Here is a 21,700-nt window from a genome sequence, read left to right as displayed (position 1 = left end):
TCTCCCATTAGGACCCCACAGGAGACTCTGACTCCTGGTCTTGGCACTAACAAATGCCAGGTTGGCTGGTAGTAAGTTTTCATTCCAAACAATAGTTCCTGATGCTCAGGGTAGAATGCTGGAATCACTGGGGAAGATTTAAAACCTCCCAGTGTCGACTCCCACCCTGAGAGATTCTGCTGTAGAAATAAATGCCTTTGCCTTCCCAAGTCCACTGAAGCCAGGGACCCTCATGTGGTCCTTGTCCCAGAGGGTCATGTTACATTTTCATCTTTTAAGATGTGGCTAAAGTAGAATAGACAGTACTTGGGTCACTTTGTTTATCAGCCTTTTCTGGACGAGGCCAGACTGTCTTAGGCACTGCAACTATTTCTTAAAACCACAGTGCAGTGTAAAGAAGGCAACAAAACAGTTTCTCAGGCAAACTCCTGGATCTGGGATTCAAATATGGAAAACCCTGTGAAGTCCGTGCAGCCTCACTCGGAGGCCCTATGCATGTGCAGAGATGGAACCCTCAGAGGTCAGGAGAACCCATCCATCTACACAGCTGAACAGGAGTGGACCCCACTGAAAACTGCTAATATCTGTACTCAGCTGCCAAGCCCTTGTCAAGCTTTTTCCCGGACCTTATTGCCTCCATGTGTCCAGACACTGTTTGTCATGTTGGGGACTTAGGACTTACTGTCTAAAATAGAGCTGCTCAGATAGAACACTAGTTAGACTGAAGGTAGGACCTGAGTGCCTAAACACTTGGCAGCTCCAGGTGAGAGCTGCTGTTGTCCCTGAGACATAGTTCATAGTTGATGAACTTAGCAAAGGCTGAGCCATCAGCCGCTGTAGTTCTAGCACCAGTTAGAAATGTTCTTCCCATGCTCATGGCCTTACTCCCCCTTGCTAGGTAGAAGCAGACTCAAGACTTCCAAAGGCGTCAGGCCTGCAGGCTCTCCCAATGTCAGGGCTGCATGGTACCAGGACACTGTGGGAAAGTTATATTTCTTGGTTCAGGCAGCCATCCCTGTGGCCTCAGGGCCTGTGGGAGGACCGGTGCTCTGTTGGCATGCAGTTGGCTATTTGTCATTCTGTTAAATAAATCTGATAGTCTGATGAGGAAAACAGGCTCTTGAGAATATGAGAATAGATCTCAAGGTGAGTAAGAAAAATGTGGGGGGGGGGGGTTGGGTGGTTGGTTGGTTGGTTGTTTCAGTAAAATGGTGTTGATGAAGGGAGTAGGTATGGGAGAGCTTGTGTTTGTGGGCCAACTCTAGTACTTGGCCCCTCAAGCCAGCTCTGACTTGCAAACTGTGAACTGTAACACAACCCACTTCCTTCTCAGCTTCCTTTGAACACTCCTCCCGCCCCTGTGTCCCCCTTCTTTACTAGTCCCCAGTAAGCTGAGTGCTGTTCCCCTTGAGAGCCTATGGGTTTAAGAATGTGAATAAAACGTGCTTATAGAGACAAGGCTGGGGCTTGCTTGTGTGTGGCAATCCCAGGTCTTCCTCAGAGGTCTATAGCCAGCTACAGAATCTGCTCTAGAAAGAATTCCATTTGCTTCACAACAGCTGAAGACAGCATTTCTTTTCTAACCACCAGATTTATTCACACAAGAGACTACACTGCCAGAGCAGAAAGACTGGGGCTTGGGTCTGATTCTACTTTCCCATGGCCCCAGCCTCTTCCCCGTCTCCTGTGTTCTGGACTGTTCTCCTCCAGAGGAAGTCGCCCCCTCTTTTGTAGTGACCTGAGAAACAGTGTGGCTAAGCCCTCAGCCTGCTGCAGCTTGCTGTCCCACCTCCATTGCCACTGGCAGGAGTCCAGCCCAGAGGGGCTGTTGTAGTAGGGTGATCGTGGGGCATTGTAAGGCTATCATTTGTGGTCCCTGCCAAGACTGGAAAGCACTGAGTCTCAACAAGGCTGGATAGTCACGTAGCACACCTGGCAGCGCCTCTGCTTTTGTGTGTGTGTGGGGGGGGGGGGGGGGGCTGGGCTTGGTGCTTTCCGTTCCTTTTTCTCTTTTCTTCCCCCACCTCTCCTTTTTCTCTTCCCCCCTCCCTTCTTTTGTCTAAAAGGTTTGCCCAGCAGTCCCTCTTGTTGACATCTGAGGGACAGACAGAATGAGTGGGAATGTGGCCACTGCCTTACTCTCAGTCTGAGACTCTGGGGAGAGGGGACTACCATCAGGGCTTCTTCAGTCCTCTAACTCAGCCTGTTTGAGGAGGTCACCTTCAACCTGGAGAAGAACTGATGGGAGAGATGGAATTGCTGTGTTTCTAGATTCAGACTTCTTCCCTTTCAGACATCTCAGGAGTGTTTAAGGCCATGACACCTTGAGAGGAGAACCTGTTTGTAGTTTTAAAACAACAGAAGTGTGAAGTTACATTTCAACCCAAACCTGTGAAACAAGGTGCAAAACATCCTCTTCATTACATACTGCTTTTGCAAATGCAACAAGGAGCAAGCTGTTGAAGAAGTGAAATTGGAAGTTTCTTGCTGACAGCTGGGCTTATGCAGGCTAGTCAGGGTAAAGCAGTCATAAGCGATTATTATGTTTAACTGAGCCCAGGATCCAGATCCGAGCGTCATACTGCACTGGAAAGTGAAAGATAGCCCTTTCACACGGTTGTGTACCAGGCATTCAGTCCCCAACTGCTGATGCTTTATGCTCTTTAAATACCGAAATCTGCATCCCCACCCTGGAGTTAGTAAGAAGCTTGTCTGAAGGCACGGAAATAACTATCTTCCTCCACTCAGTACTGTTGATCTTGGGAGGGTGGGGGTGGAATGTTGCTGTTAGAAGTTTTGCACAATCTTGTCATGATCTGACTTGCATTTTCATAATACTATGTAGAGCCCTAGTACAATATTTTTTTCCTTTTATTGTATATCAAGTTCTGTCTCTTAGATAAACCAGCATCTTCCTTGAGCCATTTCCAGTGAGTTAAAACCAATTCCAATTCACAGACGCTAGAGAACAATGTAGTAGCATGATGGAGAATATAAAATGAATGATACTTTTAGGGCACAGTGTGTGTGGCCTTATAAATCCAGCACTCAGGAGGCTGGGGCAGGAGGATTGCTGCCAGTTCAAGACTTGCCTAGGCAGCATAGGGAAACCCTGTGTCAACAGCCAAAATATAAGGTGGAAGATATTGTCCCTGTTTCAGAAACCACGCGGGGATGCTAGGGAGATGGCCCAGTGGGTTAAGACCACTTGTTATTCTTGCAGAATACTTGGGTTTGGTTTCCAGCAACTAACAATTATCTGCAACTCCAGTTGCAGGGGATCTGGTCCTCTAAAGGCAGCAGGCATGCACATGGTATGCAGACATGCATATAGGCAAATACCCATATATATAAAATAAAAAATAAATCTCTTAAAACAAACAAACAAAAATGTCTGACCAAGACAAGAACAGATTAACCATAAACAAGTAAGAGTTTAATAAGGGCTGAGATGAGTCACTGTAGAGCTGAGATGGAAGCAATAAATGTGAGCTTGTGGGCTGAGGAGTCAAGGAAGTGTTCCGAGGGAAAGAGACCTTTACAGGCTAGGTGAGGTTTAATTGTTCGATAGGCTAATGCTGTGTGATTGCAGAATGAGAAGAAGTGGCATGGATACAGCCCAGCCTTTGTTGACTAAGAAACAATAGCTGCTACTCATGCAGCAAGGAGCCTTAGTGCAGAGCTCAGCATTGCGGTGAGCACTCTCAGCATGGACTAGAGCCGCACTAGGGCCTCCGTTGTCATGGTCTGCTTATCATACAGTCCAGTGTCATGAAACAGTTAACCAATCGTGGAGCTCAAATAAGTACAAAAGTACAGACAAAAAGGCTTTCTAGGGGAGCTGGATGTTTGAGATTAGCTTTAAAACAGGAGTGTGGTTTGAAATACCAGAAGTGATAGGAAAGAACCTGTCAAGATGGTGCCTCTGGATCGCGCATCATGAGCAGTGGGCTTATAGAACCAAAAGAGATGTTGTGCAAGATTGGGTAAGAGAACATATGGGATGGTCCAGGACTTTAAGAGACAATCGCTGGTCTCAGGTAGACACTGGTGAGAGGCAGCTGCCTAGACACACTTGAAATCCAAAATTTCAGAAGCTCCTGAGCAGCAGTTTGCTAGTCACCAGTAATGGAAATATCATGGCGTGCATCTTTGTATTTTTGTTAAGAGGACCATAGAACCATGGAGTTTATACTTAGAAAGGGAATGTAAAGATTATCTCGTCTGGTGAAATTCTTCCCTCAAAAAGAAGCTTTTGTGGAAACTCAAGATGCTGGAGCTAACCTAGGAGAGATGGTAAATACAGTTCAGTCAGGGTGAGCCCTGGAGGCTACCTGATGTCTTCCGTCCCACTGAGAGCACAGAGTGGACTAAGGAAGTACCCCGACTTCATATTTCAAAACAGTGATCTAATAAATAAATAAATAAATAAATAAATAGATAAATAAATTGCAGAAGAGATGATTGCCAAGGGGTTGGGCAGCCATTGTAACAGAAGAGATAATTGGCAAGGGGTTGGGCAACCATTGTAACAGAAGAGATGATTGGCAAGGGATTGGGCGGCCATTGTAACAGAAGAGATGATTGGCAAGGGATTGGGCAGCCATTGTAACAGACGTGGTCCCCCAGAAGACGGCTCCACTTGGGGTGAAAGTAACAGACTCTGATTTACCTTTTGCCCTGCCTCCTGCTGCCTGATCATCCTTGTAGAAGATCCTGCAAGCCTGCATTGTTCCCAGGCCTCTTGCAGAAGCTGCCCTCCTATAGAGGACCCAGCTCTAGACTTTGCCATCAAAGGCTGCTGTTCTAGACCTCTTCCTGAGAGGCCTGCTCCGGCCTCTTCTCTGACAAGCAGTGTAGATTCTGGTGTGTGCGTAAGTTAGTTCTCCTAGTCAGCCAGATGTCCTGTAGTAGTGATCTTGTAGAGGTAGAACCTCTGGAGTCATTTACTCTGAGACAGACTTTATGGCAATATGTCCCTTCCCTGCCTCAGTATTGAGCTGATTAGGCCCTGGCAGCCAAATGCCCTGTGTGGCCAGGGTTTAGCCCTCTTCCAGGAAGACTTGTAGGGAAGGGGCTGGTGTGTGCATGGATGAGGGAGCAGTATGGGAGAGGCCCTGCACTGCCTCACTGCACTGCACTTCTCCCTGTCCCCCTCAACTACCTGTGGGACCTTGGCCTCGACAGTGATAACAGTGGCCTGCAAGGCCAGAGACTCATTACTCTGAGCATGAAGAGCCCTCCCTCAGCAGCCCACAGCCTGTGTTCTGGGGAGGGCCTACTTCTTGAGGCAGTTTAACAGGAAGCCTCAAGCCTGGCATGGTGGCTCACACCTTTAATCCCAGCATTTGGGAGGTAGAGGCAGGTAGATTTCTGAGTTCGAGTTCACTACAGAGTGAGTTCCAGGACAGCCAGGGCTATACAGAGAAACCCTGTCTCGAAAAAACAAACAAACAAAAAAAAAAAAAAAAAAAAAACAGGAAGCCTCAAGCCTGGCGCTTGGGGAGAGCATACTATAGTAAATGCAGGGGAAGCGCTGCCAGGCAGTCCCTGAAGCCCACTAGTGTGGCCTTTCCCATCCCATCCAGAGGCTCCATTTTTATCTTCAGAGCTGAAAGCTCTAAAGTTAGGATATGCCTGTGTGGTCCCAGCACTTGGGAGACAGAGGTATAGGAAGATCTCTGTGAGTTTGAGGCCAGCCTAGTCTACAGAATAAGTTTCAGGCCATCCAGAACGCATATCGAAAGGAAGGAAGGAAGGAAGGAAGGAAGGAAGGAAGGAAGGGGAAGGGAAGGAAAAAGAAGGAAGGAAAATTAGGGTAAAAAATGGAGAAGGCTAGAAAAGACATAGTAGTAATAGCTTTGCAATGTGAAAGAGCCAAGCAAATGAGAGGGGTATTTATGGTCTAATAGCTTAGGCTATGTTACATTGTCAGGCATGCTGGAAAGAGGCCAACACTGGCATGTGTGGGTGCACACCAGCATGCCCTTTATGCTTGGCACACTGTCTCTCTTCAGGAGTTGTGTTTGGAACATAAATACAATGTGTTTGTCTGGAAAACCTTGACTCTATTCTTGGCTTTGCCCTGATTTTGGAGAGGTCACTTGAGCTCTATAAACAGTATTGTTGATTCTGAAAAATGGAAAAATAATGTCTATGTTTCTTAGTAAAAAGATAAAATTAAAGAAAAATATGTTTGAAGATAACCTTTTTATAAAATGTGGTATACTGTTCTTCCATTGCTCTTATTGCTGGAACTGAGGTCCAAGCCTATACCTTGCCAACGTCACATGACCATAGTTTGTCAGACATGCTATAAGAAACCCTCCCCGTGATACATGCAGACTTGTCATTCAGCATTCAGAAGTTGTCATTTTCCATGTCTGCTGCTGGAAAGTGAGCTGGAAGAACAGAGACTCTGTTAGCATCCTACAGCATAATCAGTGCTAGGTAGCCTCCACGACCAAACTACAAAGAAGGTTTTCTGAGATACTACTTCTTTCCCATAATTCCCAGCTCATACCTTATTAAGTTATTAACCAGCAATTTCTCTGGCAGCATATTAAACTTTACTTTTAAACAAGTCACAGAGGGAGGGAAACATGCATCGCTCATAAAACAGTTTCCCAGGCTTTGAACAAATCCCAAAACCCACACAAGGTCTCTTTTTCATCATTCCCTGCACACAGCTTGAATAGTAGAGCATTAATAAGAAAATGGTGCTTAATAGAAGGATGGAAAAACACAAAAGTCTCTGGGAGTCCAGCGGCTCCCTAAGGACCCTCTGAACAGACCAGGTGAGCCTTCGTGCAGCAAGAGGGGAAGTCATGGCTTGAGATTGCAGGGTTCCCCCTTGTGTGTGGCAGAAGGCAAGCAGAGCAGGCTTGTTTTCTTTCAGGCCTGCCTTGAGAAGAGGGCCCCAGTGCCTTCCACAGACTGTACGTGGGCCTTATGCTATCCCTCCCCAGGACTGGTCAAAGGGTAAAGGCTTCAGCTCTTCTGAATCCTCTCCCCTCAGAGAAAAGCTGTTCCCCCAGAAGGAGCCATGGAGGGATAGATAGGTCCTGGGCCTCTGTTACTTCTGCAGACACTTCCAGCTTAGGGTCAACTCCTCTGAAGACCGGTCGGTCCATGCCGAGACGGGGAGGACACTGAGGAAAGGCTTCATGTTAAGAGCCCCAGAAGGAGGGCCACATGGCAGCTTCTCCATTTGGGGGGGGTGTGAGAGCACTAGTGGGTTTAGTTGCAGTAATCACGCAGCCCACCAGCACCAGCCCCTTACGAGGACAAGGCAATCTCAGGACTGGGTAGCCTGCCAACCCCACATGTTGCTGCCAGCTGGCTTGCCTGCAGATCTGAATCCTAGCTGGTACTGTGGAGGGAAATAGCTTACTTAAAATTGCATATTCTGCAATTCATGACCATTTGGCATCGTGGCTTAAACAAATCTCCATTTGTTTCTCCAAGAATGCCATATGCTGGATAGTTGCCCAGGCTGTGGTAAAAATGAACCTCAGAATGGGCGCAGGAGCTTCTCTTTATTTAATTTACACTTCCACATTTACATGGCTTGGTGTGGCCTGCATCAAAGGAAGACCTCCTACATCCTGGCCACAGCAGCTCTGTAAGCAAGCACAAGCTCTGTGGACAGCCTCCCTCCACAGCCATGCTGAGCTGCTGGGATTGCTAAGAGGGACAGTCGGGAAACCCAAGGACCGTCAGCAGAACGTTGGCTAGCACAGCAGCTCCTCTGAGGCTGGTCAGAAAAGGCATCCCTACAGGACAAGCTTGGAGAAGAATTTTAAATAAAGGGCCCAGCACAGCAGGCAAGGGTCAAGAGCCCAGTCATAACAGTGTGTGCAGACATTATGTATAAATGGTGCCTTCTCTGCCATTTTCTGGCCTCCTCTCCTTCCTCCCGCACCTGCTCTGTCCACCTTCCTTCTTCCCTGATCTGATGGCCATTACTGCTCTTCCCTGCTACCCGTCCCCATGACCACAGCCCCCGGGTGGGCTGCTGAAGGCCGGAGCTACTTCTCGCTTGCAGCCAGGCGCTCCTACTCCTTGCTGGCTTCTTTCATCTGCAGTTTGAAGCACCCAGACCGGGATGAGCCCGGTCCCATCATCAGACATGTCAGCTGTAACTGATGTATGTCTAGCACCTCCTCCTTTTTCCTCTGACTAGCTCAATGACTTTCCATGTCTCCAGCCCCCTCCTCCTCCAGGACATTCATTTTCATTGCTTTTTGGTTTTTTTTCCCCTCCCCTCTCTCCAATCTTGCTGCAGGATACCCCTACAGTATTCAGTAGACCTTAGCCTTGGGTCCACCCAGAGCTTGGGGAATAATTCCCTGGGGAGTCCAGATCAGGTTTCCTGACTTACATGCCAACACCAGGAGCATATAGCAGAACAGTTGTTTCCATCCCTCTCTGAATATAACGGTGGATTCTTGTGGAAGAGTTTGCTGTTACATATACAAAGTGGATTGTCTCTTTGAGAGAGCCCCTGTGGGTTCACAGTATTGAGTGGACATCCAAGCCTTTCAGTGTGATTTGAGCTGATGGGATGATCCACAGGAACTTCAGCCCTTTAGGCTTCAGAGCGCTTTACAATTAATCAGCTCTAAGATCTGGCCCCTATTCATCCTTCCCGCAGCACTCCCTTCTGGTCTCTTCTCCTCATCTTTCAACTCTACATTCTCTAGAGATGCTGTGGACCCAAGTTTGCAGGTGTACCACTTCCTCTGCTGGGGTCAGTACCGGCCTGCTGCCAGGATGCCTCACCAGGTCAATCTCCTCTCCTAGAAGGATCCGTCTGTTGATCCTTCTTTCATGCCCCCATCCTATGAGAGTCTGTATGTTTCTCCCACTAAACTAATATATTTCAAGTATTTGTTTTGTTTTAAATAGACAAAAAATACCATAACCCCCCCCCCCAAAAAAAAAAACCCTTTTACATGGTGGCCAATAGATATGTGTGCATCTATGTACATGCATACACACAGATACACTAGACACACCCTACCTGTGAAATCTAGTATGACTTGAAATTGTGAATAATAGCTAATAATTTGTACACTCACCTCTTAAAACCTGCAGCAGATTCTGGGAGGCAGAACCAGGAGGACTATAACAAGCTCAAGTCCAACCTGGCCTATATAGCAAGTTCCATGCCAGGCAGAGTTATAAGCTTGGTGGCACACACCTTTAATTCCAACACTTAGGAAGCAGAGGCAGAAGGATCTCTCTGAGTTCAAGACCAGCCTGGTCTACATAGTTAGTTGTAGGACAGCCAGGACTACACAGAGAAACTCTTGTCTCGAAAACAAACAAACAAAAAAGCCCCCCCCCACACACACACACACACCCCTAGGGCATCTAATGCCGTTTCCTGAAGACTCAGCAGGTTTGCTTTCAGGAGTGCCGGCTTTCAGTACAATGGAAGGTGTGTCTTTACCTTGAAAATCATTTACAAGTTACATATTCAGTTATTTTACTTAAACTGTTATATTTCATTCATTATTTCTTATTTAAAGATACACAGGATTAATCATTCTGTGCAAACACTGTAGCTAAGGTACTGAACCTTCTACAATACCCTTGGAGTTTACTGTCTTCTCTCTCTCTCTCCCGACCTCTTTCCTGTCTCCATCCTGTCTCTTTCACTGGCCATGTTCCACCAGTTTACTTCATAACTGATGAAGAGGTCCATGTATACTGCAGTTTGAAAAACACTATTCAGGATTCTAAGTTCCTTGAGGGCAGTGACTGTGTCATCTTCATCTTTCCAGACCCTGGCACTCTTCCTGGTTCCTAGTAACTTCTGAGTAGCTGTTTTCTGAATGAATAGGCCTCAGTTAAAACAGATCGGCAGCCTCTGGGATTCCGGAAGGGCCAAAAGAGGTAAATAGTTTATCACAGGCTTCCCAAGAGCTCCTGCCATCCTCTAAACACTGGGACCATTGTGGCTATGTCCTGCCTTCCATCTCCAGCCCCCAGCTTCTAGGACAGAGGGCAGAAGGTGTGATGGAGTTCAGAAATTTCCCAAGGCAAAGGCATACTCACCAGGTTCTATGGTGGGTGTTTGTAAAAAGACAAGTGAGTTTTAGAAAGAATGGTGGAAGAAAAACAAGGTTCTCAAAGAGCCTTTATTTCATCTTATATATAAACGTAGTCCTCGTGCCTGACCCCTCCTGTACCTTCTAACACTACTATTCTGCTGGGTTTAGCCCATCTGTTGGACCCTGACAAGTTCTGATTTTTTTTCAAACACTATAAATCTTCATTAGACTATGCCCATGCCAGGATTTTTTCATTTGGATGGGAAAAAAAAAAAATCCCAGCTCCCTCTCCACCCACAAACCGTGTGGCTTGTTTCCTGTCCAGCTGGCTTGCTGCTCCTTGGGGTTTTATTCCCCTCATCAAAGAGGCTTGGACAGACCAAGAACAAACCTCTGGCTCACCCTGAACTCACATATACTGTATCCAAGTCAGAGTGAGTGAGAAAGAAAGAAAAAAGTATTTTCCTGACTGAGAAGCCAGGTCAGAGAAAACTCAACAGTCTGACCCTACATGGACCTGTTCTGGAGGGTGGAGCCATGAATGGTGGGCTTCAGCCAGAATTGTTCTCTCACATCCTCAGAACCAGCATGGGCTGTGTTGTGACCACAAGTCTCTGTTCATGGGATCTAAAGTGGCAGTGTGTTAAGGAGCCTCCATAGTTTTGATTGCAACAAGCTGGCCCAGAGCCTCGAAGTTATGGAGAAGCCCGAGTAATCTGTCTCTGCAGTGTCCCAGGAAGCCAGCACATTGGGCAGCCAGTGTATGCTTAGGGAATATGCAGGGGGGTCTGTTCATTTAGGAATGTTTAAAAGGATGTTAGCTGCTGCATGCAGCACTTGGGAAGCCCAGGCAGAAGGATCACTGCAAGTTTAGAACAGCCAGAGCTAAGTACTGAACCTTGACTTAAAAAAAAAAAATCAACAGGTTTTACAGTGGCGAGATCTATCTATATTCTCTATATTTGGGAGGTGGAAGCAGGAGAATCAGGAGTTCAAAGATATCCTCTGATACATAAGAAGTTCAAGGCCAGCCTGGGCTATATGACACCCTATCAATAATAATAATAATAATACAAAAAGACATTAACTTAGCTAAAAAAAAAAATCTCATTGTAAAAACCTACTATTCACTGAGTTTTAAAAGCAAACCAGTTTACCATAAGCTTGTCCAGAAAACACTCAGGCAAGAGGCCGCAATGCCCCATAGCATGTGGGAGCCAGCAATAACTTAGGACCTTAAGGTCACCCACTTGAAACAACGCATTTGCTTTCCACACATGCCATGTATTATCATATCTCGAAGTGCCCTCTGGTCAACTTGTCCATGTGAGTCCTCCCACCTTCCCCTGCGCACACTGACATATGAGGACTGAGAGTGCAGCTCAGTGGTAGGGCACTTGCCTCTTACGCTTGGCACCCTAGGTTCACTCCTCAGTCCAGCCCCGAAAGACAAGACAGAGTGAAACAGCTTCTAGGCCGCTGCCATTTCTCCTGTCTACTCTGATGTGTTTTCCTCCTTACTCCTTGGGTCTTATCTTAGAGTCTCTGCTGTCCCTGTGTCACTAGGCAGACTTCTCAGCAGCCTGCTGCCATTCTTTTTGTCTCTTCTCCCAGACCTAGCACATAACTCCTGGGGCCATCTGCTCAGCCCTGTGGCCCACTGAGTTTCTGTCCAAGGCTAGCTGCCTGTTTTTTGACTTTATTCCCTGAGGAGTCTTTTGGCAGGACAGCCCCAGCTGTTAAACACTGACATGATTGTGGAAGGAAGAATAACAAGGAATTGTGACGGAGAAACTAGAGAGAAACAAGATACAGGCAGAGATGGGCAAGATTAGGAAGGGAAGACAAGGGTCTGGAGTGGTGCTCGGTTACTCGTAGAGAGCGTGTAAGGATCTGAATTCAGATCCTAGAACCCATGTAAAAGCAGACGTGGCAGGACATGCGTGTAATCCCAGTGTTGTGGGAGCAGAGGCAGGAGGATCCCTGTGACTTGCTGGCCAGATGGTCGAGCTCAGGTTCACTGAGTGTCCAGTCTCAAATCACGTTAGAGAGCCAAAGGGATGGCTTGGGAGTAAGAATTACTGCACGAGCCTGGTGGCCAGTATTTAAATCCAAAGAACCCACAGACGGGAAAGGGAAAACAAATTTAAAAAACCAACAAACAAAAAAATCCAAAAAAACCCTCTACAGAGTTGTCCTCTGACCTCATTGTGTGTGCTATGTCATGTGTGCACAGCACACATGAGCAACACACACACAACAGTACTTTTCTAAATTTCTTAAATGAAAGTAAAAGGAACTGGAGAGGTGGCTGAGGGGGAAAAGGCATTGCTGCCAAGGCTGATGGCCTGAGTTAGATGTCTGGAACCCAGATGGTGGAAGGAGAGAAATAAATGATCTCTGATCACACCCGTGTCACGCAGACACAGTTCTTAGACGTTGAAAATAGAGAAGTAGTTGAGAAAGAACCCTTCCTGCACACACAGGTAGATTAGAGGTGTGTACCACCATACATGGGGATGGTGCTTCTTCATGGTAGAGTAGCCAGCTGGAGGCTGTGTGCAACTCAGAATGACAGTGGAAGCACTGTAGGGAACCAGCAGACCTGCACATGTACAGCCACAGCACTGGGCTGTCCTGAATCCTAGGTCAGAAGTAGAAGACAGGGTTGAACCTCCCTGAGATGTCTCTACCTGCCAGGCCTTGAATACCATTTCCAGTTGACTCTGACACCTTAATGTCTCAGTGACTCACAGGGAGGCAGTAAGGTCAGTGCTGTTACAGTAGTCTGCTCAGGTCACAGAGATAACAAGTGACAAAAGCTGTGTACCAGACCCCAGTAGGCCTTGTCCTTAGCACACCAAATCTGGGCCTATGTAGTCTCAGGCTGAACTGGGACTCAGAGCCAGGGCTCCTCAAGCACTGCTCTAAAAAGAAAATCTAAGCTGCTTGCCTATGGATCTGCCGTACAGGTCCAAGGTTAAAATGAACCAGGCATTGAAAAAAGAAAAACATCTCATCTACTAGGAGGACCCCAGCTCCAGTGTTTGTTGATCTGTTCTTGTTCAGTAACCATTTTCAACTGGTAGGTGTTGATTTTTAAATACCTGACTTCATAACCAGTAACTTTCATCACGCCATTTTCTCCAGCTTAGAGGGAATACTACATCTTCATAACACGTTCTCCCTGTTTTCAAGTCAATAGGATAGATGTTGAAGTCTTAGGTTATCTAGAGCATGCCAGGGCAGAGTTTTGTCTTCTTGGTCCTCACACAGACTGTGGTGATTTGAGTAAGGGTGGCCTGTATTTGGATTCTTGTATTTGAATGCCTAGTCGTTTGAAAAGGATTAGAACCATAGGAGACAAGGCTTTGTTGAAGTAGGTGTGACCTGGTTGGAGACAGTGTGTCACTGGCGTAGGGCTTTGAGGTTGTAAAAGCCCACAGAGGGCCAGGATCAGGATGGAAAGGTCTCATACACGGTGCCTGAGTGGTTCTGTGGCCCCTTCCATGACCATGATGGACTAGTCCTCAGAAGCTTTAAGCAAGCCTCCAATTAAATTCTTTCTTTGGGTGCTACAGAGATAACTCCGCAGTTAAGAGCGTTGACTGCTTTTCCAGAGGTCCTATGTTCAATTCCCAGCAATCACATGGTAGCTCACAACCATCTGAAAAGGGATTCCATACCCTATTCTGCTGTGTATGAAGACAGCGACAGCAACAGTGACTATGACATAGACTGAGCCTCTGTCACAGGCTTGGGGACTCATTCTGTTACAGATTGCTAATTTCTTCCTACCCACAGTAGTCCATCATTTTTTGGGTTTTGTTTTTTTTTTTTGGTTTTTTTTTTTTTTTTTTTTTTTTTTTTTTTTTTTTTAGTATAATGTAGCTGCCTAATTACATGCCTAGTAGAAAACACCTATTTTTCCCCTCCCCAAGGCCCAGGCAGTTAACTCTCCATTCTTTACTTTTCTAGGCAAAATCCGTGCCTGGTAACCAGAGCTGTATATATTGATATTCTCTTCCTGCTGACTAACTGCCTGGACAGACCTGAGGAAGGCAAGCAGACAGGTATGACTGGCAATTCTACCTTGGAACATTGCAGGTAGTGTTTTGGGTAGCACACTCACCCACAGCTAAGCGTGTGAGGCTGACCAATAGAATCTATGTGGCTCTTTCCTAGAAGTCTCAAGGAGATCTGCCCTTGTTTGCTTGGAATTTTACCATCAAATATGTTCTATTTGGTCATCCAAAAAAAAAGAGTGTGAATTCAACTCACATACCCTCTGTGTTCCCAAGACCTTGACATTTTGCTGTTCTGTGCTTTTCTTTGAAAATGTCATTTTCTGTAATGGTTCATCCTGTTCCATCCTATAGAGATGGCTGAACTGGCTCGTCTCTTGGTGGATATTTGAGCCCCTGTTCTCAGTCTACCCTTCACCAGTTCGTGTAAGAGTTCCTCCCTCAGGCTCTGACTTCATACATGTCTCTAGGCCATGTGTGTATCTGATTATAGATCCACATATAATTGTTCTATATGATTCACAAAGTGAATTAAAGAGAGAAGGATGTCCCAAATAAAAATAATTTGATATGTTCATGTAAGAAAGAGGCCTCAGAAAGTGCAATACACGAGTTCCAGGCCCCAGACTGAGGTGCGTTTTCAGCCATCCAGCTGGAACACGGGGCAATGAGCTTGCAGCTGGATAAAGCCCCTCCTAACTGCTTAGGCCTGTCTAAGGAGGCTGCACATGGAAAGTCAGGCTCCGAGTACATGCAGGTCAGGCCTTCTCTCGCTGGAATTTAGCCTAACCATGAGTCGTTACCTTCAGTAAATATGTCCAGGCTGTCAAAGTCCAGCTCTGTCTAAATGGAGCTCTGTTACCAAATTCAAACCAATTGAAAGTCTTTGTGGAAAGGGCATTGAAATGTCTCACCCAGATTAATGTGTGTTATTAGCTCGCAGAGCCCTTGTGGCCATGCAGAGGTAATCGGAACACAGAATCCTCTCCACATCCAGTACGATCATGTTGCTTTATGGGAGACGTATCCTGGTTTACCAGGCATTGTGTCCCATACCTGGAATATCAGCACTAGAGAGGTAGAGACAGGCCAGGCGAGAGAGAGAGGGAGAGAGAGGGAGGAGAGGGAGGATGATGAGGAGTTCAAGGCTATCCTCAGCTACTCATTGAGTTCTAAGCCAGCCTAGGTTACATCCCATCTCAAAAAAAAAAAAAAAAAAGGAAANAAAANAAAANAAAAAGAAGGGCTGGTGAGATGGCTCAGTGGGTAAGAGCACCCGACTGCTCTCCCGAAGGTCCAGAGTTCAATTCCCAGCAACCACATGGTGGCTCACAACCATCTGTAACGAGATCTGGCGCCCTCTTCTGGAGTGTCTGAAGATAGCTACTTACATAAAATAAATAAATCTAAAAAAAAAAAAAAAAAAAAAAAAAAAAAAAAAAAAAAAAAAAAAAAAAAAAAGAAACATTGCCAAATTCAAAAAAAAAAAAAAGAAAAGAAAAAGAAAAAGCTAACATTCTAACTTGTACCTTTCATCTCAACATAGTTATGAATATTGTCCCACCTATATTCTTTAGATTGTCCAGGTCTGTATAATAAAATATAGGTCATTCTAGCTGTGTGGCATCCACTTTAGTTTACACTTGAGTTAACTGGAGTCACCCAGATGCTAACAAACAAGCTGTTCTAGACTCTTGCCTTCTGCATCTGCAGGTGCGTCTGGAGGGTCTGCTTACAGCCTCCTCACTAGGACACCCGCAGAGTTGTGTGTTTGACTGAAATTGTTGGAACCCTGATCCTAAACTCTAAGCCACCTTAAAGTGCGTTGTAGGGGCCAAGGACATGTGCCACCACCTCACCGATGTGCATTGTGTCTAGTCTGGTACAAAAGGGCCAGGCCTTGGATGCTGTGATGTGCACCTTTGCTTCCCCAGCTTCTGTCTCATCCTTTGTCTATGAACTCCATGAAGATGGGTTGGGGACTTTTTAATCATTCTATCCTCCAAACTCTTTCCATCAGTAAGAGCATTTGCCCCAGTTAAATGGCATCACACACCGTCTTCGGTATCTCACTCGCACACATCACTCTTCTTAACATCCTTTATGGAGTAAGACTTGGTGGAAACACAGCATGCGCCTCTTTCTCTAGTGTGACAGTCACAGCTCGACGTGTGCTGTACTTGTACTGCCCAGTGAGACAGAAACAAGCTCAGGTGGCACGTGAGCGTGTGATGTATGTAGCTGCTCTAAAGCGAGATGTTCTGTAAATATAAAATGGACAGCAGATTTCACAGAATTCCAGCACTAGGGAGGCCAAGACAGACTGAAGCCCAGCCTGGGCTACCTATCACAACATGTCTATGAAATACTTAAAAGGCAGGGCTGGTAATAGCTCAGAGAGGATAGGCACTTGCTGCCAAGCTTGACAACCTGTGACTGATCCCCAGAACCCACATGCTGGAAGCAGAGAACCAACCTCTGAAAGTTGTCTTCTGGCCTTCATAGACTTGCCATGGCAACTCATGCTCACACACACAAGGAACTCATTAAAATAGAGTTCAATTGTTAAAACAAGAATTTTTTCAGCCGGGCAGTGGTGGTGCACACCTTTAATCCTAGCACTTGGGAGGCAGAGGCAGGCGGATTTCTGAGTTCTAGGCCAGCCTGGTCTACAGAGTGTGTTCCAGGACAGCCAGGGCTACACAGAGAAACCCTGTCTTGAAAAAAAAAAATTTTTTTTTTTTTCAAAAAATGTTATACTGGATATTTGTTGGAAAGGTAATATTTTGACATCATTACATTTTTAAATTTATTATTAAAACTAATTTCATGAATTTCTTCCACTTCTTAGTCAAAATGTAAGGAATTCTGTGTATAGCCTAGTGACACATTACATTCCCAGCATGTGCAAAGGACCAGAGCTCGAGCCCAGTAACCACAAGACAATTCAGATGCAAGTACTAAGGCAAGTATAGTGACTCACAGCTGCAGTCAAGGAGCCAGGAAACCAGAACTGGAGAGCTGCTGCAGTTTAAGGCCAGCCTGGTCTACATAGCAAGTTCCAGGCCAGCCAAGTCTATATGGTAAGACCTTGTCTCAAAAGAAAAAAGAAAAGAATGGTTTACTGCTAAAATAGGAAGGAGGGAGATAAGAAGGAAAACAAAGCCATCACGGAATGCATGTGCTTCACTTTGTCATGGGGCAGTGCAAAGAGGGAAGGCAGGGGTCCAAAGGTTTCAATTCCATACATGAGCCATAAAAGACACGGTGTCTGTGTATAGCGTGTACGTGCATGCCTCTGTGTGTGTGTGTGTGTGTGTGTGTGTGTGTGTGTGTGTGTGTGTGTGCTGTATTCATAGAATGTATTCATGTAACTGTAATAGCAAATTTCCCTCCTGGGTCTCTAGAACCAACCAAATATCAAACAGAACAGTATTCAGAATGGCTATCGCTGTCTCAGATAAAGCAGTGACCGTGCGCTAGTGAAGCCCGCTTCTGTGTTCATGGATTGCTTGCAGCTCCAGCAGCATCTGAGCACTTGGTAACCTGCCACCCAGACTGGGAAGATTCAGTAGGTTTTGGGGTCCTCTTGTCATATCACATTCCTTTTTTAGCTTCCGGAAGGGTGAACCATGGCTTGGGTTCTGTGTAGCCTAACTAAGCTCTGTAGTATAGTAGGCCTCATGAAACAGGCTGGTTATTAACTGATGGACTGAAATGCAGTTTTCATCGATTTTTAAAATAATCTGCTTGCTGTCAGGATACAGTCTTGCCAGATGTGGTGGAGCACCCTGTAATCCTAGCTTGGGAGGTAGAGGCAGGGGGTCAGGAGTTCAAGGTCATCCTCAGCTACATAATACATGTGAAGCCAGCCTGAGCTGTACAGACCCTGTCGCAAGCAAGCCCTCCTCCCAAAAGGTACAGCCTTACTTAATCTAATTCATCAATCTAATGTGAATTAGTGCCCTGAATTCAATTGTGTTGTTTATATATTCATACATGATTATAACCCTGTATATATGTGCCTGTAGTATTATCTCACAAAACTCATAAGTACACCACAGAGACTTTGAGGCCTGATCCCAGATTTGAATCCTACTTCTGGCCCGCCTGCCTTTCTTTCCCTCTCCCTCTCCCTCTCCCTCTCCCTCCCCCTCCCCCTCCCCCTCTCCCTCTCTCTCCTTTCTTCTTTCCTTCCTTCCTTCCTTCCTTCCTTCCTACCTTCCTACCTTCTTTCTTGTATTCTTTTCTTTTTCTTGACCTTAGCATCATACTTAACTTCTGTGAGACATTTTTTCTCAGTTGTAAGTGAGAATAATAAAAGAGTCTATGGGACCAGCAAGATGGTTCACCCTGGTACCCAGAGTTCCATTTCCAGAGCTGACGTGATGGAAGGAGAGCATTGGCTCCCCCACAGCAGATTAGGTTATCCTCTAACCTCTACACAGGTGCTATGGTACATCCCCATAAATAAATGTACTTAAGTTCAAAAAGAATCTATATCTTAGAGTCAGCTTCATGCGAGCACATGCTTCACATAGCACAATAAATATGTGCTCAGTATGTACTCGCTACTGTGGGCTTCATGATGTGCACCACTGTCATTCATCATCTGGAGCCTTGCATCCAGCCTGCCCCCTGCAGCTGGGCATCGCTGTGCTCCTCCTACGCACACATGGCTTTCCTCCCAGTGTTTACCATGTAGGAAGGAAGAAATGCTTGTTGTACCTGCTTAGGCCGTCTCCACCACCCTACTGAGGTGGACAAAGACTCTTTACTTCCCTTTATGTTCATGAGAGACGCGAGTGTCCGATGATACCTGTGCCTGGAGCTAAGAAGGAAGCACAGTAGGGACTAGAGGAGGCGCTTTCCAAGATGGTACCTTTCTCCGTGGGGGTGAGGCCTTTGTAGGGAAGAGCTTAGTCAGATTTTGACAAATAGCGGGGATTCAGAAGATGAACAAAGATGTGGATGCTACAAACAGAAAGGAAATCTACACTACTTTCAAAGAATTGGCATGTTTGGAATTTGGGGTTCAAAGCTAAACAAGCTAAATGTGAGGCCCCCCCAAGGCAGAAACAGTCACACAGCCCCATAGGCCAAAATACAAGTAGCCCAAATTTGACTTTATAAGCAAAGGAAGCTATTTCATGTTATAAAGCAGTAGGGTTGTGTGGGGTTTAAAACAACATGGCCTCTCTTTGTCTGCACTTTTCCTAGATTCCCAGCATGTTCAAGGAGAAAAGTTCTTATAAAAAAAATGTATATAAAACTGAAGATTCTTGGGGTGGTGCATTTTAAAAATGTTTTCTTTGTTTTACTTGTGTGTGTGTTTAGCATATGTGTTGTGTGTGCACATGTGTCAGTACTCTCGTACCACAGCATACAAATGGTCAGAGGACAGCTTTCTAGCTTTCATTCTCTCCTTCCACCTCACGGACTCTGAGGATCGAACTTAGGTTATCAGGCTTGGTAGAAGGTACCTCTACCTGTAGAGCCATCCTGCCAGACTACATCTCCTTTTTGTTGAGGCAGTATCTTACCAAGTTGTCCTGGCAAGCCTAGAACTTGCCATATTGATCAGGCTGAACTTTAAATGACAGAGATTTGCCTGCCTCTGCCTTCCAAGTGCTGCAATTACAAACAAATTTAATAAGTCCAGCATTAGAGAAAACTCATTCACAGACTGTCATGGAGGTTTGTTTGGTTACCATGATAACAGAGAATGGAGGACCAGACCCGAGTGAAAGGTAGCCATTGCTAAAGAATAGCTCAGGGGGCTTAAGTGGGTGGAGCTGTGGGAGGCATCTTCCGAGTATTTCCATTTTACTAATGTTATACCACACCTCAGTTTCTTTCCTGTGTATGAACGTACACTTTCATTACATTTTTGTGAGTGTGTGCATACATGAACATGCACGTGTCTGTGTGTGTGTGTACAACTTTGTGTTGATTCTCTTTTGTCTTGTGGGTTCTGGAGATTAACTAACCTGCCTCATCAGACTTGGGAGCAAGCACCTCACGTTCTGAACCATCTTGCTTGTCTGGTACATTTCATAGTAAATTTATTTATAAATGGGACCACCGTTCACAATGAGGCAGAGAGAAGCACCGAGAGTCCTGTGCATCCTAAGAAGCCAGAGCCCGAGCTCCCCATCTCCCACAGGTGGCATGTCTGAGAGAAGGCCATCAGGAACCCTGAGACAGCCCTCCTGGACCAGCTCCAGGCCGACTTCCCTGTGCTGCAGCTTCTAAGTCACAGTGTTTGCAGTGTCGTTCCTAAGAGTGTGGGACAATCTTAGGCCAGAGCTGGGACTGACTCAGGTGTATTACTAGAGAGAGAGCACTTGGCACTCTGGGCAGGGCCTGCCCTTTGTGCCTTTGAAAATAGACACACTTAGGGCCACCAAACGACACTTCCCAGTTGAAATTTATAGGTCAGATCTCATCACTCTGCCAAGTACAACAAACACTCCTTCATCAGGAATCTTAGTTTATAGTCGTTACTCTTTCCTTCTGGATGTCCTACAAGTGACCAGCTCACACAGTGAGTCAGAACCCTAACTGTAGCTGCCACGCAGCGCGCTGTGTAGACCACAGCTGGGTAAGAACAGAGGCCACTCTTAATGAGCTCGGATGTGTAGACTAGATGCTATAAATATTCATGGGTATTTTTTTTTCAGTTCTTCTGAGTAAATTGCACATAGGAGTAAAGGGGGGCGGGGGGAAGAGAAAGGGAATAGGAGGAGAAGAAAGGGCTGGATATCAGCTTCTTGAGGAATTGAAGTCTTCCTCCAGAAACACCTAAGGCTCCTAGCTCTCCCACTTCCTCTGCAGTACTCGTTACTGCCTGAGTACAATTGCCTGTTGTGTATGCAGTGGCCCTGGCTGGGCTGTGTGCAGTGGCCCTGACTGCTGAGGTTTGACTTCCCTCTGACTGGTGATACAGCATCTTTCCTGATGTTCATTGGTCATTTGTCTCTAGAGAAATGTCTGTTCAGACTTTTTGCTCATTTTTAAAAGATTCATTGTTATTTATGTGTATCTGTGTTTGTGTATGTACATGATTCTCCACACAGACCAAAAGAGGATATCAGATTCCTGGAGATATAGGTGGTTGGGAACTGCCTGATGTGGGTGCTGAGGGCAGAACTTGGGTTCTCTGAAAGAGCATCATGTGCTCTTAAGCATTTAGCCATCTCTCTAGCCCTCCTTTGCCCACTTTAAAATTGGATTAATTATATTTTGTTCTTGTGAAAGCACATCATTCGATGTGAACGGTGACTTTTTATGTGCTAAGTTAGTGTTCCACTGTTTATATAATTTGTTTATGGATAGTTTATCAACAGTTGATAGACATGTTCGCTATTTTTTCTGATTAGAGAATGTCGGATATGGAGCCCTGAACATCTGCAAAGAATTGTTTGGCTAAATGCTTTGATTGTTCTTGGGGGGGGGGGGGGAACCTGAGCAACAAAACAAAAACAAACAGAACCAGGTGCTGCCAGGTGGTGGGGCTCACACTGTTATTCCCAGCAGTGGGGAGGCAGAGGCAGGCAGATCTCTGTGAATTCAAGGCTAGCTGGTCTACAGAGAAGGCTCCAGGACAGCCAG

General features: G+C 45.8%; 1 protein-coding gene across 2 annotated transcripts in view; it reads left to right on the top strand.

Annotated features, from left to right (window-relative positions):
- The window catches only part of Thada (THADA armadillo repeat containing), a 276,549-nt gene that overhangs the window by 202,507 nt on the left and 52,342 nt on the right, over positions 1-21,700 (top strand). For both annotated transcript variants that reach the window (XM_029471015.1, XM_029471016.1), the window contains exon 31: positions 14,040-14,134. In XM_029471015.1, the coding sequence (XP_029326875.1) occupies positions 14,040-14,134 (95 nt within the window). The remainder of the gene's footprint in view (positions 1-14,039; positions 14,135-21,700) is intronic.

This window comes from Mus caroli, chromosome 17, assembly GCF_900094665.2.
Source record: "Mus caroli chromosome 17, CAROLI_EIJ_v1.1, whole genome shotgun sequence".
NCBI classification, from domain to species: Eukaryota; Metazoa; Chordata; class Mammalia; order Rodentia; family Muridae; genus Mus; species Mus caroli.
The sequence above is the reverse complement of the archived record's forward strand: the minus strand, read 5'-3'. Positions and strand labels throughout refer to the sequence as shown.